Here is a 17,910-nt window from a genome sequence, read left to right on the forward strand (position 1 = left end):
GGACTACTGGCAGTGGACTACAGGCAGTGGACTACTGGCTGTGGACTACTGGCTGTGGACTACTGGCTGTGGACCACTGGCTGTGGACCACTGGCTGTGGACTACAGGCCGTGGACTACAGGCTGTGGACTACTGGCTGTGGACTACTGGCTGTGGACCACTGGCTGTGGACCACTGGCTGTGGACCACTGGCAGTGGACTACTGGCTGTGGACTACTGGCTGTGGACTACTGGCAGTGGACTACTGGCTGTGGACTACAGGCTGTGGACTACTGGCTGTGGACTACTGGCTGTGGACTACTGGCCGTGGACTACTGGCAGTGGACTACTGGCTGTGGACTACAGGCTGTGGACTACTGGCTGTGGACTACAGGCTGTGGACTACAGGCTGTGGACTACTGGCTGTGGACTACTGGCTGTGGACTACTGGCAGTGAATGATCCTTGGACAGTTTTGTGTTTTCACTTCTCAAACCTTAATTTATCGAGGATATCCAGCCTTACAGATAACATTTGTTCAAAAGGGACCTGGATAAAAAAAAGGTTATTTTATTTAATATGTTGTCTTTCTATCTATGCATAAAGCGCTGAGTCAGTTTGTGGTGAGTTTGATATGTGTGTGTGTGTGACAGGCTGTGAATGGGTCTGACAAGACAGAAACGGTAATGGTGTTGTCAGAGCTGACAGAAAATGAGAGAGGTTGGGAGACCCGGGATGCTGTTAAACTGGAGAGTGGACCCTCACCGGGATGCTGTTAAACTGGCGAGAGGTTGGGAGTCCCGGGATGCTGTTACACTGTAAAGGCACACAGAGTGTTAAACTCGAGAGTGGACCCTCACCGTGATGAGTTTTTATCCCTTTCATGACACATCAATCCCTAAAAAACATATAATTTTTATGTAAACCAATAATGATTAATATAAAGGAAGTGGACCTCTCCAAACCAATAATGATTAATATAAAGGAAGTGGACCTCTCCAGACCAATAATGATTAATATAAGGAAGTGGACCTCTCCAGACCAATAATGATTAATATAAGGAAGTGGACCTCTCCTGACCAATAATGATTAATATAAAGGAAGTGGATCTCTCCAAACCAATAATGATTCATATAAGGAAGTGGACCTCTCCAAACCAATAATGATTAATATAAGGAAGTGGACCTCTCCAAACCAATAATGATTCATATAAGGAAGTGGACCTCTCCAAACCAATAATGATTAATATAAATGAAGTGGACCTCTCCAAACCAATAATGATTAATGTAAGGAAGTGGACCTCTCCAAACCAGTAATGATTAATATAAGGAAGTGGACCTCTCCAAACCAATAATGATTCATATAAAGGAAGTGGACCTCTCCAAACCAATAATGATTCATGTAAAGGAAGTGGACCTCTCCAAACCAATAATGATTCATGTAAGGAAGTGGACCTCTCCAAACCAGTAATGATTAATATAAAGGAAGTGGACCTCTCCAAACCAATAATGATTCATATAAGGAAGTGGACCTCTCCAAACCAATAATGATTAATATAAATGAAGTGGACCTCTCCAAACCAATAATGATTAATGTAAGGAAGTGGACCTCTCCAAACCAGTAATGATTAATATAAGGAAGTGGACCTCTCCAAACCAATAATGATTCATATAAGGAAGTGGACCTCTCCAAACCAATAATGATTAATATAAATGAAGTGGACCTCTCCAAACCAATAATGATTAATGTAAGGAAGTGGACATCTCCAAACCAGTAATGATTAATATAAGGAAGTGGACCTCTCCAAACCAATAATGATTCATGTAAGGAAGTGGACCTCTCCAAACCAGTAATGATTAATATAAGGAAGTGGTCTCTCCAAACCAATAATGATTCATATAAAGGAAGTGGACCTCTCCAAACCAATAATGATTCATGTAAAGGAAGTGGACCTCTCCAAACCAATAATGATTCATGTAAGGAAGTGGACCTCTCCAAACCAGTAATGATTAATATAAAGGAAGTGGACCTCTCCAAACCAATAATGATTCATATAAGGAAGTGGACCTCTCCAAACCAATAATGATTAATATAAATGAAGTGGACCTCTCCAAACCAATAATGATTAATGTAAGGAAGTGGACCTCTCCAAACCAGTAATGATTAATATAAGGAAGTGGACCTCTCCAAACCAATAATGATTCATATAAAGGAAGTGGACCTCTCCAAACCAATAATGATTCATGTAAGGAAGTGGACCTCTCCAAACCAGTAATGATTAATATAAGGAAGTGGACCTCTCCAAACCAATAATGATTCATATAAGGAAGTGGACCTCTCCAAACCAATAATGATTAATATAAATTAAGTGGACCTCTCCAAACCAATAATGATTAATGTAAGGAAGTGGACCTCTCCAAACCAGTAATGATTAATATAAGGAAGTGGACCTCTCCAAACCAATAATGATTCATATAAGGAAGTGGACCTCTCCAAACCAATAATGATTCATATAAGGAAGTGGACCTCTCCAAACCAATAATGATTCATATAAGGAAGTGGACCTCTCCAAACCAATAATGATTCATATAAAGGAAGTGGACCTCTCCAAACCAATAATGATTCATATAAGGAAGTGGACCTCTCCAAACCAATAATGGTTCATATAAGGAAGTGGACCTCTCCAAACCAATAATGGTTCATATAAGGAAGTGGACCTCTCCAAACCAATAATGATTCATATAAGGAAGTGGACCTCTCCAAACCAATAATGATTCATGTAAGGAAGTGGACCTCTCCAAACCAGTAATGATTAATATAAGGAAGTGGACCTCTCCAAACCAATAATGGTTCATATAAGGAAGTGGACCTCTCCAAACCAATAATGGTTCATATAAGGAAGTGGACCTCTCCAAACCAATAATGATTCATATAAGGAAGTGGACCTCTCCAAACCAATAATGATTAATGTAAGGAAGTGGACCTCTCCAAACCAATAATGATTCATGTAAGGAAGTGGACCACTCCAAACCAATAATGATTCATATAAGGAAGTGGACCACTCCAAGGCACCTCCCACTCGGGACTTAGAGCTTCACATTCTGTCTCTGAGTGAGGGTGACGGAGTCACTCATTTCCATCGTTCCTCTAAAGAAGAGAATGCCTGGGACTATAACTAAGAAGCCGTAAGAAAGAGGAGATGAAGAAGGATTAGAAGTTGTTGTGAAACTAGAAACTCCCGCTATAGCGCTGTTATGAAGCCTGGTCTATAAACGAAGTACAGAAAGTCTTTATGAAGGCTAGCAGTGGATGGTAACTTCCGTTGCCGTGATGAAGTTGTGTAACCGGGGAGCGCTGATGCTGGTGACCTCGGCGTTATCCTTCATAGCGTTCAGCCTGATGACCATCGCAGTGGGAACGGACTACTGGCTGTACTCCCGGGGCGTCTGCCGGTCCAAGACGTCGCTCCATGACAACGAGACCATCCGCAAGAACGAGGTGGTGATGACGCACTCCGGGCTCTGGCGCACCTGTTGTCTCGAAGGTGACCGTTAACGGGTTGTTTGTTTTGATCAATTTGATTGGATCTTTTGTTTTCGGGTTTAAAGTACAACAATAGCTGTTTGGGTCCGTTTTAAATGTCGATTTGATTGGATCTTTTGGTTACGGGTTTAAAGTACAACTATAGCAGTTTGGGTCAGTTTTAAGTGTCGATATGAATGGATCTTTTGGTTAAAGGTTTAAAGTACAACTATAGCAGTTTGGGTCCGTTTTAAATGTCGATATGATTGGATCCTTTGGTTACGGGTTTAAAGTACAACTATAGCAATTTGGGTCAGTTTTAAATGTCGATATGATTGGATCTTTTGGTTACGGGTTTAAAGTACAACTATAGCAATTTGGGTCAGTTTTACGTGTCGATTTGATTGGATCGTTTTAAACGTTCGTGTGTGTGTGTGTGTGTGTGTGTGTGTGTGTGTGTGTGTGTGTGTGTGTGTGTGTGTGTGTATGTGTGTGTGTGTGCTGGTCACCGATGGTGTCCGGATGGGTCTGGCTCTGCTTTTGGTTCGGTAGAGTTTAACACAACACAGTCTACATGAGAACAACCTGGTAACCTAGGGAACACACCCACTCCGCTGGGCACCGACATCAGTTCGACGTCCAGTTATGATTTACGTTTGGTCGAGTTGTCAACCGTTTATCAACATGAATATAATTGGATTTCAGTTTAAAAAGTTGTGTGAAAAAAAAATAGGAAAAGCCCTTAGAATGATGACTTTTTGAAAATCCAATCAGTTTCCCACGTTGACTCGACGTCATCACATTGATTGGTTTATTTTTTATGACGTGGAAACAAAGTGTGTCCTTCCAGTGGGACAACCAGACACACAAATCAAATCCAAATGTATTTGTGACATGTGCCGAATACAACTGGTGTAGACTTTACCGGGAAATGCTTACGAGCGCTTCACAACGATGCAGAGCTTATAAATCAAATTGGGACACTAGAGGAATAAATGGATAATACACCAGAATGGAGCTGCAGTGGCCACTTGACTTTTAACACATTTTGTTGTGTTAAAAAGTGGGATTCAAGTGGATATAATTGTCATTGTTCGTCAACAATCTACTCAAAATATATTATACAAATAAAATACTACACAATCTCAAAGTGGAAGAACCTCTCTAACATTTGTAATATATACAAATATATATAAATTTTGGCGCCTTCGGAAAGTATTCAGACCCCTGGACCTTTTCCATGTTACCTTACAGCCTTATTCCCCCCCAAAACATTTTTAATTATTCAGCAATCTACACAAAATAACCCATAATGACAAAGCAAAAACAGTTTTTTTTTAAATATATTTTTGCAAATTAAAAATAAATAAAAAACAGATACAGTACCAGCCAAAAGTTTGGACACACCTCCTCATTCAAGGTTTTTTCTTTATTTTACTATTTTCTACATTGTAGAATAATAGTGAAGACATCAAAACTATGAAATAACACATATGGAATCATGTAGTAGTAACCAAAAAAGTGTTAAACAAATCTAAATATATTTTCTATTTGAGATTCTTCAAAGTAGCCACCCTTTGCCCTGATGACGGCTTTGAACACTCTTGGAATTCTCTCAACCAGCTTCACCTGGAATGCTTTTCCAACAGTCTTGAAGTAGTTGCCACATATGGTGAATACTTGTTGGCTGTTTTTCCTTCACTGTGAGGTCCAACTCATCCCAAACCGTCTCAATTGGGTTGAGGTCGGGTGATTGTGGAGGCCAGGTCATCTGATGCAACACTCTATCACCCTGCTTGGTCAAATAGGCCTTACACAGCCTGGAGGGGTGTTTTGGGTCGTTGTCCTGCTGAAAAACAAATGATAGTCCCACTAAACAGATGGAATGGTGTATCGCTGCAGAATGCTGATCTGCCCTGCGGTTGGAACCAAAAATCTCAAATTTGGACTCATCAGAGTTCAAATTTCCACCGGTCTAATGTCCATTGCTTGTATTTCTTGGCCCCAAGCAAGTCTCTTCTTCTTATTGGTGTCCTTTAGTAGTGGTTTCTTTGCAGGAATTCGACCATGAAGGCCCGATGCATGCAGTCTCCTCTGAACAGTTGATGTTGAGATGTGTCTGTTACTTGAACTCTGTGAAGCATTTATTTGGGCTGCAATTTCTGAGGCTGGTAACTGAAATGAACTTATCCTCTGCAGCAGAGGTAACTCTGGGTCTTCCATTCCTGTGGCGGTCCTTATGAGAGCCAGTTTCATCATAGCGCTTGATGGTTTTTGCGACTGCACTTGAAGAAACTGTCAAAGTTCTTGGCATTTTCCATATTGACTGACCTTCTTGTCTTAAAGTAATGATGGACTGTCATTTCTCTTTGCTTATTTGAGCTGTTCTTGCCATATATGGACTTGGTCTTTTACCAAATAGGGCTGTCTTCTGTATAGCACCCCTACCTTATCACAACACAACTGATTGGCTCAAACACATTAATTAACAAGGAAAATAATCCACAAATTAACTTTTAACAAGGCACACCTGTTAATTGAAATGCATTCCAGGTGACTACCTCATGAAGCTGGTTGAGAGAATGCCAAGAGTGTGCAAAGCTGTCATCAAGTCAAAGGGTGGCTACTTTGAAGAATCTCAAATATATTTGTTTAACACTTTTTTTTGGGTTACTACATGATTCCATATGTGTTTTTTCGTAGTTTTGATGTCTTCACTATTATACAATGTAGAAAATAGTTTTAAAAAATAAGAAAAACCCCTTGAATGAGTAGGTGTTCTAAAACTATTGCATCATCTGTGGATCTGTTGGTTCCCCTATTGTCCAGGCGAGTGAGACTGGTTAGACATACTGTCAATGTGGAGTGGGATTCAGATTGCATCATCTGTGGATCTTTTGGGGCGGTATCAGAATTGAAGTGGGTCTGGGTGTCTAGGATGATGATGTGTGTCATAACCAGCCTTTCAAAGCACTTCCTAATTCCAGATGTGATGTGCCTACAGGGCGATAGTCATTTAGGAAGGTTGCTTTGGAGCTCTTAGGGACAATGGTGGCTTGATTAGAGACCAGGAGAGATTGAAAATGGCCTTGAAGACACTTGTCATGTTTTGAGAACGCGCCCCCTGGTATTCTGTCTATTCTGACACACAACACAGAAACACACAATACACAACACACAACACACACACACAACACAACATAACACACACACACACACACACACACAGCACAACACACATATAACACACACACAACACAACACACATATAAATCAAATTTATAAAGCCCTTCTTACATCAGCTGATATCTCAAAGTGCTGTACAGAAACCCAGCCTAAAACCCCAAACAGCAAGCAATGCAGGTGTAGAAGCACGGTGGCTAGGAAAAACTCCCTGGAATGGCCAGAACCTAGGAAGAAACCTAGTAAGGAACCAGGCTCTGAGGGGTGGCCAGTCCTCTTCTGGCTGTGCCGGGTGGAGATTATAACAGAACATGGCCAAGATGTTCAAATGTTCATAGATGACCAGCAGGGTCAGATAATAATAATCACAGTAGTTGTCGAGGGTGCAACAGGTCAGCACCTCAGGAGTAAATGTCAGTTGGCTTTTCATTGCCGATCATTCAGAGTATCTCTACCGCTCCTGCTGTCTCTAGAGAGTTGAAAACAGCAGCTCTGGGACAGGCAGCACGTCCGGTGAACAGGTCAGGGTTCCATAGCCGCAGGCAGAACATTTGAAACTGGAGCAGCAGCACGGCCAGGTGGACTGGGGACAGCAAGGAGTCATCAGGCCAGGTAGTCCTGAGGCATGGTCCTAGGGCTCAGGTACTCCGAAAGAAAGAAAGAAAGAGAGAAAGAGAGAATTAGAGAGAGCATACTTAAATTCACACAGGACACTGGATAAGACAGGAGAAATACTCCAGATATAACAGACTGACCCTAGCCCCCCGACACATAAACTACTGCAGCATAAATACTGGAGGCTGAGACAGGAGGGGTCAGGAGACACTGTGGCCCCATCCGACGATACCCCCGGACAGGGCCAAACAGGCAGGATATAACCCCACCCACTTTGCTAAAGCACAGCCCCCACACCACTAGAGGGATATCTTCAACCACCAACTTACCATCCTGAGACAAGGCCGAGTATAGCCCACAAAGATCTCCGCCACGGCACAACCCAAGGGGGGGCGCTAACCCAGACAGGAAGACCACGTCAGTGACTCAACCCACTCAAGTGACACACCCCTCCTAGGGACGGGATGAAAGAGCACCAGTAAGCCAGTGACTCAGTCCCCATAATAGGGTTAGAGGCAGAGAATCCCAGTGGAGAGAGGGGAACCGGCCAGGCAGAGACAGCAAGGGCGGTTCGTTGCTCCAGAGCCTTTCCGTTCACCTTCACACCCCTGGGCCAGACTACACTCAATCATATGACCTACTGAAGAGATAAGTCTTCAGTAAAGACTTAAAGGTTGAGACCGAGTCTGCGTCTCTCACATGGGTAGACAGACCATTCCATAAAAATGGAGCTCTATAGGAGAAAGCCCTGCCTCCAGCTGTTTGCTTAGAAATTCTCGGGACAATTAGGAGGCCTGCGTCTTGTGACCGTAGCGTACGTGTAGGTATGTACGGCAGGACCAAATCAGAAGGATAGGTAGGAACAAGCCCATGTCATGATTTGTAGGTTAGCAGTAAAACCTTGAAATCAGCCCTTGCCTTAATATATAACACACAACACAACACAACACCACACACACACACACACACACACACACACACACACACACACACACACACACACACACACACACACACACACACACACACACACACACACACACACACACACACACACACACACACACACACACACACACAGTAATGTTTGCTGACCTCTATCTGTTAAACATCAAAGTGGTTTAATGAGTGGACACACTGTTAAAGGACATCAATGTTGTGTGTGTGTGTGTGTGTGTGTGTGTGTGTGTGTGTGTGTGTGTGTGTGTGTGTGTGTGTGTGTGTGTGTGTGTGTGTGTGTGTGTGTGTGTGTGTGTGTGTGTGTGTGTGTGTGTGTGTGTGTGGCTAGGAATTGAGGACCATTGAACAGTTGACAGCCCCTTTGGGGAAGATCGCTCCAGGACTGTTAGTGCTCTGCTCTGACCTGGCAGTTGGCCGATGTAACTGCCAGAATAAAGGAAACATCAACATATTAAGAGTCTTAACAGGACGTTGGACCACCAGCCAGAACAGCTTCAATGCTCCTGGGCATAGATTCTACTGGTGTCTGGAACTCTATTGGAGGGATTTAACACCATTCTTCCACGAGAAATTCCATCATTAGATATGTTATAGTATGTTGGATGTATGTAGTAATGTTAGTACTATATATATGTTATAGTATGCTGGATGTATACCTGTATGTAGTAATATTAGTACTATATATATATGTTATAGTATGTTGGATGTATGTAGTAATGTTAGTATTATATATATGTTATAGTATGTTGGATGTATGTAGTAATGTTAGTACTATATATATGTTATAGTATGTTGGATGTATACCTGTATGTAATAATATTAGTACTATATATATATGTTATAGTATGCTGGATGTATACCTATATGTAGTAATGTTAGTACTATAGATCTGTTCTCTGTGTAGGGACGTTCAGAGGAGTGTGTAAAGAAATTGATTATTTCCTCGAGGATGCAGACTATGAGCAGGACGCTGCGGAATACCTACTGAGTGAGTACACACACACACACACACACACACACACACACACACACACACACACACACACACACACACACACACACACACACACACACACTTATACATCACATACTGAATTTTTAGTGTAATTTTGACTTTTCTTTCTGTGTGTGTGTGTGTGTGTGTGTGTGTGTGTGTGTGTGTGTGTGTGTGTGTGTGTGTGTGTGTGTGTGTGTGTGTGTGTGTGTGTGTGTGTGTGTGTGTGTGTGTGTGTGTGTGTGTGTGTGTGTGTGTTGAAGGAGCAGTGAGAGCCTCCAGTATATTCCCCATAATGAGCGTAGGTCTGTTGTTTCTGGGAGGAGTGTGTGTGGCAGGCAGCGAGTTCTACAAGACACAACACAACGTCATGCTTAGTGCCGGGATACTGTTCGTCTCCGCAGGTCAGCTCTCTCTCTCTCTCTCTCTCTCTCTCTCTCTCTCTCTCTCTCTCTGTCTCTGTCTCTGTCTCTGTCTCTGTCTCTCTCTCTCTCTCTCTCGTCTACATCTCAGCTAACTCTCTCTATCTCTCTCTCTCTCTCGTCTACATCTCAGCTAACTCTCTCTCTCTCTCTCTCATCTACATTTCAGCTAACTCTCTCTCTCTCATCTACATCTCAGCTAACTCTCTCTCTCTCTCTCTCTCTCTCTCTCTCTCTCTCTCTCTCTCTCTCTCTCTCTCTCTCTCTCTCTCGTCTACATCTCAGCTAACTCTCTCTCCTCTCTCCCTCTCCAGGCCTCAGTAACATCATCGGCATCATCGTCTACATCTCGGCTAACTCTGGTGACCCTGGCCAGAGCGACAGTAAGAAGAGTTACTCGTACGGCTGGTCCTTCTACTTCGGGGCGTTGTCCTTCATCTTGGCTGAGATGGTGGGCGTCCTGACAGTCCACGTCTTCATAGAGCGCCACCGCCAGCTCCGTACCCGCGGCCGCCGCTCCCTCACCAAACCCGCTCTGTTCCGCTCCGCGTCCTACTACAGCCGCTACAACCGCTACAGACGCCGCTCCAGTTACCGCGGCAACGCGGACTCTCGTCACTCCATATCGTCGGCGGGGCAGCTGCGACCTCGTGACCCCTCGCCGTTGCCGGCGGCCCTGTCCGTGTCAAAGGTTGTCGCCGCGGTGCCAGCGGGGTCGGAGTTCACCCTGTTCACGTTGGCCCCACACAAACTAACCCCGCCCAACAACAAGATGGCAGCCGCCGCAGGAGGGGTGGATGTCGCGAAGAGCGTTTTCCTGTCACCACTGACAAGCAAGCCCAACAACAAGGACATGTTGCCTAGCAATGCTGCCAACAGGAGGACAACACCTGTCTGAGAGAGGGAGGGAGAGAGAGAGAGACAGGGGGGGGAGGGAGGGTAAGGGAAGGATGGAGAGAGAGAAAAAGGAGAAGGACAAATGTTGACAGGATGGAACACTGCCTCTGTCTGATGACCGTAGAACAGACAGGATGGAACACTACCTCTGTCTGGTGACTATAGAACAGACAGGATGGAACACTACCTCTGTCTGATGACTATAGAACAGACAGGATGGAACACTACCTCTGTCTGATGACTATAGAACAGACAGGATGGAACACTACCTCTGTCTGATGACTATAGAACAGACAGGATGGAACACTACCTCTGTCTGGTGACTATAGAACAGACAGGATGGAACACTACCTCTGTCTGATGACTATAGAACAGACAGGATGGAACACTACCTCTGTCTGATGACTATAGAACAGACAGGATGGAACACTACCTCTGTCTGGTGACTATAGAACAGACAGGATGGAACACTACCTCTGTCTGGTGACTATAGAACAGACAGGATGGAACACTACCTCTGTCTGATGACTATAGAACAGACAGGATGGAACACTACCTCTGTCTGATGACTATAGAACAGACAGGATGGAACACTACCTCTGTCTGATGACTATAGAACAGACAGGATGGAACACTACCTCTGTCTGATGACTATAGAACAGACAGGATGGAACACTACCTCTGTCTGGTGACTATAGAACAGACAGGATGGAACACTACCTCTGTCTGGTGACTATAGAACAGACAGGATGGAACACTACCTCTGTCTGATGACTATAGAACAGACAGGATGGAACACTACCTCTGTCTGATGACTATAGAACAGACAGGATGGAACACTACCTCTGTCTGATGACTATAGAACAGACAGGATGGAACACTACCTCTGTCTGATGACCATAGAACAGACAGGATGGAACACTACCTCTGTCTGATGACTATAGAACAGACAGGATGGAACACTACCTCTGTCTGATGACCATAGAACAGACAGGATGGAACACTACCTCTGTAGAATTGATCTGTCTGTCTTTCTCTGTCTGTTCAGTTTGTTTCCTGGAAGCTTAAATGACCCCTGACCGCTGTCGAGAGCCAATGACAGACACAGATCCAGTGTAGCTGTCCGACCTGACATCCAATGAGAATGCTCCCTTTTTGTTTTCTGTTACCAAAGCCCTTTAAAGATGTTGTGTATTCTGCTGACTAACCTCTAGTAACTCTTAGTGGGCCCTCACACTGTTTATAATAAATACACTGATTAACCTCTAGTAACTCTTAGTGGACCCTCACACTGTTTATAATAAATACACTGACTAACCTCTAGTAACTCTTAGTGGGCCCTCACACTGTTTATAATAAATACACTGACTAACCTCTAGTAACTCTTAGTGGACCCTCACACTGTTTATAATAAATACACTGATTAACCTCTAGTAACTCTTAGTGGACCCTCACACTGTTTATAATAAATACACTGACTAACCTCTAGTAACTCTTAGTGGACCCTCACACTGTTTATAATAAATACACTGACTAACCTCTAGTAACTCTTAGTCTGCCCTCACACTGTTTATAATAAATACACTGACTAACCTCTAGTAACTCTTAGTGGACCCTCACACTGTTTATAATAAATACACTGATTAACCTCTAGTAACTCTTAGTGGACCCTCACACTGTTTATAATAAATACACTGACTAACCTCTAGTAACTCTTAGTCTGCCCTCACACTGTTTATAATAAATACACTGACTAACCTCTAGTAACTCTTAGTGGACCCTCACACTGTTTACAATAAATACACCGGGGGGGGGGGGGGGGGGGGCGTGCGTGTGTCTCTCCTAGGACTCTGTGGAAAACACCTGAATATGTGGCATCTCAGGTGTAGAGTGCTTTGAACCACAAAATACAACGTACAGTTTACTGTCAACAAAATAACGCAACCCATCACTCACCGCACACACACACACACACACACACACACACACACACACACACACACACACACACACACACACACACACACACACACACACACACACACACACACACACACACACAGACTATTGAGATAACAAAGTATAGTGATTCTCCTGCTAGGGCTCAGTATTGGTTCTGTATAAAAGCCTCTTTCGGTCACTTTTCTCTCCTGAGGTGTAATGCAATTACAAGTATTCAATTCTATTTCTTACAGTTATTTTATCGCTTTAGAACTATTTATATAACAGAAGTATGTGCTACAGACATTAAAACTATGACACAACACATATGGAATCATGTAGTAACCAAAAAAAGTGTTAAACAAGTCAAAGTATATTTTATATTTGAGATTCTTTAAAGTAGTCACATTTTGCCTTGATGACAGCTTTGAACACTCTTGGAATTCTCTCAACCAGCTTCACCTGGAATGCTTTTCCAACAGTCTTGAAGGAGTTCCCACATATGCTGAGCACTTGTTGGCTGCTTTTCCTTCACTCTGAGGTCCAACTCATCCCAAACCATCTCAATTGGGTTGAGGTCGGGTGATTGTGGAGGCCAGGTCATCTGATGCGGCACTCCATCACTCTCCTTCTTGGTCAAATAGCCCTTACATGGCCTGGAGGTGTGTTGGGTCTTTGCCCTGTTGAGAAACAAGTGCAAACCAGATGGGATGGCGTATCGCTGCAGAATGCTGTGGTAGCCTTGATGGTGCCTTGAATTCTAAGTAAAATCACTGACAGTGTCACCAGCAAACCATCACACCTCCTCCTCCATGCTTCACGGTGGGAACCACACATGCGGAGATCCTCCGTTCACCTACTCTGCATCTCACAAAGACACGGTGGTTGGAATCAAAATTCTCCAATTCGGACCAAAGGACAGATTTCCACCGGTCTAATGTCCATTGCTCGTATTTCTTGGCCCAAGCAAGTCTCTTCTTCTTATTGGTGTCCTTTAGTAGTGGTTTCTTTGCAGGAATTCGACCATGAAGGCCTGATTCACGGTCTCCTCTGAACAGTTGATGTTGAGATGTGTCTATTACTTGAACTCTGTGAAGCATTTATTTGGGCTGCAATTTCTGAGGCTGGTAACTCTAATGAACTAATCCTCTGCAGCAGAGGTAACTCTGGGTCTTCCTTTCCTGTGGCAGTCCTCATGAGAGCCAGCTTCATTACAGTGCTTGATGGTTTTTGCGACTGCACTTGAAGAAACTTTCAAAGTTCTTGACATTTTCCAGATTGACTGACCTTCATGTCTTAAAGTAATGATGGACTGTCGTTTCTCTTTGCTTATTTGAGCTGTTCTTGCCATAATATGGACTTGGTATTTTACCAAATAGGGCTATCTTCTGCATACCAACCCTATCTAGTCACAACACAACTGATTGGTTCAAATGCATTAAGAAGGAAAGAAATTCCACAAATTAACTTTTAACATTTCAGGTGAGTACTTCATGAAGCTGGTTGAGAGAATTCCAAGAATGTGCAAAGCTGTCATCAAGGCAAAGGGTGGCTACTTTGAAGAATCTCAAATATAAAATATATTTTGATTTGTTTAATACGTTTTGGGTTACTACATGATTCCATATGTGTTATTTCATAGTTTTGATGTCCTCACTATTATTCTACAATGTAGTGGTTTATCGTGTCTTTTAAACTAGGTGGTTTAAGCCCTGAATGCTGATTGGCTGACAGCCATGGTATATCAGACCCGATACCACGGGTATGACAGAACATTTATTTTTACTGCTCTAATTATGTTGATAACCAGTTTATAATAGGGGTTTGTGTTATATGGCCAATATACCACGGCTAAGGGTTGTATCCAGGCACTCCGCGTTGTGTCGTCCCTAAAGAACAGCCCTTAGCCGCGTCATATGGCCGTATACCGGACCTCCTCAGGCCTTATTGCTTCATTCTACAGCTCACTAGAGGGCGCTAGCTGCAGCCAAAGCTGCACACGTCACCAAACGTCTAAACCGAAGTTTTCGCTTTGTGGTGTTTATTGTAACTGTTAATAACTGTACTGGTCAAGTGTCAACATTTTTTTATTTTTTATAAATTGGACATCAATTGTGGATACGGAAGAAAAGTTTCTGGGCCTGAAAGAATTCACAACGGAAGACCTTCAAGTGGTTTGTTGCTATGGAAGAACTACCCCGCCTTCCCGTGCTCCTGAGCCTGTGGAGATCAGTTTTGACTTTATGATTTTAACAGAAGTAGAGGGAGTTGTATTTATTTGTATGTATCATATTTTGTTGTTGTTTTTGCTAGTTAGTATGAGTATTTTCATCCAAAACGTTTTTTAAAATATATATTTGACTACCTCGCACAGTAGGTTGCACCTTATAGATCGGACCTCATAGATGAAAAAAAAATCGTTTCCGTTTTCTTGTCAGGCCAGTTTCCGGGCCCGCCATGATGTTCAGAAGACAACGAGGAGCAACGGAAAGACCGTCGAAATGGATGTTATGGATTTAAACAACGAAAATTATAGTTTGGAAGGAGATAATTACCGTCGTTTTGGATAAGAGCCTAAGCTAACTGGTTATTAAAGTGGTTGTTTCCAGTGGCCATTTTCTAACCAGTTAACTAGCTACCTAAGTACTGTACGCTAACGTTAGCTGCGGGTAATGTTTTTGTTTTGAGTGGTAGGTAACATTACACCGACCTAGGCCGCAGATTCCCTTGTCTCATAATTTCATCGTAGGTCATACAAGGATAAACATCGTTCCTGCGTGGACTGCAACTCCGAAGAGGATCGTTTAAGGACTTATTTTTGGACGTTTGATTTTCCGTTTCTGGACGGATTAGAAGATTTTGGACTGCGCCATTTACGGCGGAAGAGCGAAGCTTACGGCCTCGCATGGACTCCTAACCGCGAACTCGGTGCCTCGCTGCTTTCAGCAGCTACAAGGCCCGTGTTTCCGCGAGAGACTCTACTGACTTTATTAACCGTGAAAAAAGCCGTAATGGACACTTCTGGAACTGTACTTTTCTTGTGTTTTACCGGACTCTTAACGAACTGACCGGGTTAAAGACGCTGCTTGCTGGTGTCCCGGCCTTTCACTACTAGTAGCTTGGTGTCTTTGACGTATACAGCTACAAGGACTATCTGTGAATACTTCCTCTTAGTTCATTGCCTGTTTTCCCTTCGATATTATCTTAGACTAAACTGGTAGCTTTCCCTTCAGTCTCAGATCATATCTAGTACTGGTTATTGTTATTCTTAACTAACTTGTTGTTTTCCCTTGTCTTGAGTTTTGATTTAAGTGATAGTTGTGAGAATGTCGTGTGTTCATTATAAATTCTCGTCCAAACTGGACTACAACACCGTGACCTTTGACGGGCTGCACATCACCCTAGCCGAGCTGAAACGGCAGATTATGGGCAGAGAGCGCCTCAAAGCCACCGACTGTGACCTGCAGATCACCAACGCACAGACCCGTGAAGGTAAGAACTGGCCCAGAGCGCGCCCCGGGCAGTCTAGTAGTACAGGTTGTTCTACAACGAGCTGATGTTAGCGATGACAAGATTGTCAATGATTCTATGCAGTTTTATGGTGTGTACTTCCTGGTGGGGATCGGCGATATGGGCCCTAAAAATAAATTATATATAGATACAGAAGTTGGATTGTATTACTGTATTTGACCCCCCCCCAAAAAAATATTTGTAATAATATAAATTTTAAATTTACTTTATGAGTAGTGCGTGACCCTAGGGTGGTATTTCTCCATTCTGATTTATTTTTGCTTTAATTTAATATTATAAAACAATTTTAGCTCATTCATAAATTTATGCATTTCCTCACTCATTTGAGATCATTTCCACGCTGCGGTGTAGGGCTGCACGGTATGGGCAAACAACCTGGGCCATATTTTGAACCAAATGTTACAATTGAAACTTGCGATTTAGAGCAAAACACTTGTCAACTGTTGGAACCATTGGAGTTATAATGAGTATTCTATAGTTAATAGTGACCACTTTGAATACAGTGTTTTTGACATGACAACGGGAACGTTTAATCTCTGGCTACATTGAATGTTTTCTCTTAGCTACTTCATGTAGCTAACATATTCTTGCTTTGTGTATTCCTCTTTGATTTTAGAAGATACTGTTGTACAAACAACATGCTGATTTGAGGTGTTATGCGGCTGTATAAGTACGTTTGCTTTAACTCCGTACATCTATTAGCCCGCCAGGTAACAGGCGATTAGCATTAGCGGCTAACAACAGCCCGGACTTGCTAAGAAATGACAGGCTAGCTGTTTGTATATGTAAAAAAATATATAAATAAATGATAGTGTAACGTTAATTACAGAACACTAGTGGATTTATATTAAGAAGCAAAGTGAAAACAACATAGTTGTCATCAACATTGTTGCATGAGCTGCATTGCCTATGCAGATTGAACGCGTCTCATTGTTGAGGAACCAAAATACAAATTTCCCCATCAACATTTGCATATGTTTAATCTCTAGGAACTCAGTGTTGAGTCCAATCTCTCTAGAGCTTCGGCTGGGGTGACCTTTTACACGGGGAAGAACGATGTGAATTTAACCGTTTTTGTTTGATGTCCACATCCCCAAACACTATGTATTACTAATGATATATTATATTCCCTGTGCTTCTATAGACTACAGTACTAATGATATATTATATTCCCCGTGGTTCTATAGACTACAGTACTAATGATATATTATATTCCCCGTGGTTCTATAGACTACAGTACTAATGATATATTATATTCCCTGTGCTTCTATAGACTACAGTACTAATGATATATTATATTCCCTGTGCTTCTATAGACTACAGTACTAATGATATATTATATTCCCTGTGGTTCTATAGACTACAGTACTAATGATATATTATATTCCCTGTGGTTCTATAGACTACAGTACTAATGATATATTATATTCCCTGTGCTTCTATAGACTACAGTACTAATGATATATTATATTCCCTGTGCTTCTATAGACTACAGTACTAATGATATATTATATTGTGTACCTTGTGCTTCTACAGACTACAGTACTAATGATATATTATATTCCCTGTGCTTCTATAGACTACAGTACTAATGATATATTATATTCCCTGTGGTTCTATAGACTACAGTACTAATGATATATTATATTCCCTGTGGTTCTATAGACTACAGTACTAATGATATATTATATTCCCTGTGCTTCTATAGACTACAGTACTAATGATATATTCCCCGTGGTTCTATAGACTACAGTACTAATGATATATTATATTCCCTGTGGTTCTATAGACTACAGTACTAATGATATATTATATTCCCTGTGCTTCTATAGATTACAGTACTAATGATATATTATATTGTGTACCT

At 42.4% G+C, this 17,910-nt stretch overlaps 2 protein-coding genes across 3 annotated transcripts in view; both read left to right on the forward strand.

Annotated features, from left to right (window-relative positions):
- The first annotated feature begins 9,521 nt into the window (after positions 1-9,521).
- On the forward strand, positions 9,522-10,582 carry LOC139551642 (voltage-dependent calcium channel gamma-2 subunit-like). Its single transcript, XM_071362914.1, has 2 exons — positions 9,522-9,656; positions 9,989-10,582. Exons 1-2 carry the CDS (start codon positions 9,548-9,550, stop codon positions 10,570-10,572), a joined length of 693 nt encoding a protein of 230 aa, XP_071219015.1. The 5' UTR covers positions 9,522-9,547; the 3' UTR covers positions 10,573-10,582.
- A 4,334-nt stretch (positions 10,583-14,916) lies between these two features.
- The window catches only part of LOC139547721 (E3 ubiquitin-protein ligase RBBP6-like), a 46,011-nt gene continuing 43,017 nt past the window's right edge, over positions 14,917-17,910 (forward strand). The window contains exon 1 of one of the 2 annotated variants that reach the window (XM_071356745.1): positions 14,917-16,004. In XM_071356745.1, the coding sequence (XP_071212846.1) occupies positions 15,839-16,004 (166 nt within the window). In that variant the 5' untranslated portion in view covers positions 14,917-15,838. The remainder of the gene's footprint in view (positions 16,005-17,910) is intronic. The other variant, XM_071356738.1, reaches the window with a different exon arrangement.

The sequence above is a fragment of the Salvelinus alpinus genome, chromosome 2 (assembly GCF_045679555.1).
Source record: "Salvelinus alpinus chromosome 2, SLU_Salpinus.1, whole genome shotgun sequence".
In the NCBI taxonomy this organism is placed as follows: domain Eukaryota; kingdom Metazoa; phylum Chordata; class Actinopteri; order Salmoniformes; family Salmonidae; genus Salvelinus; species Salvelinus alpinus.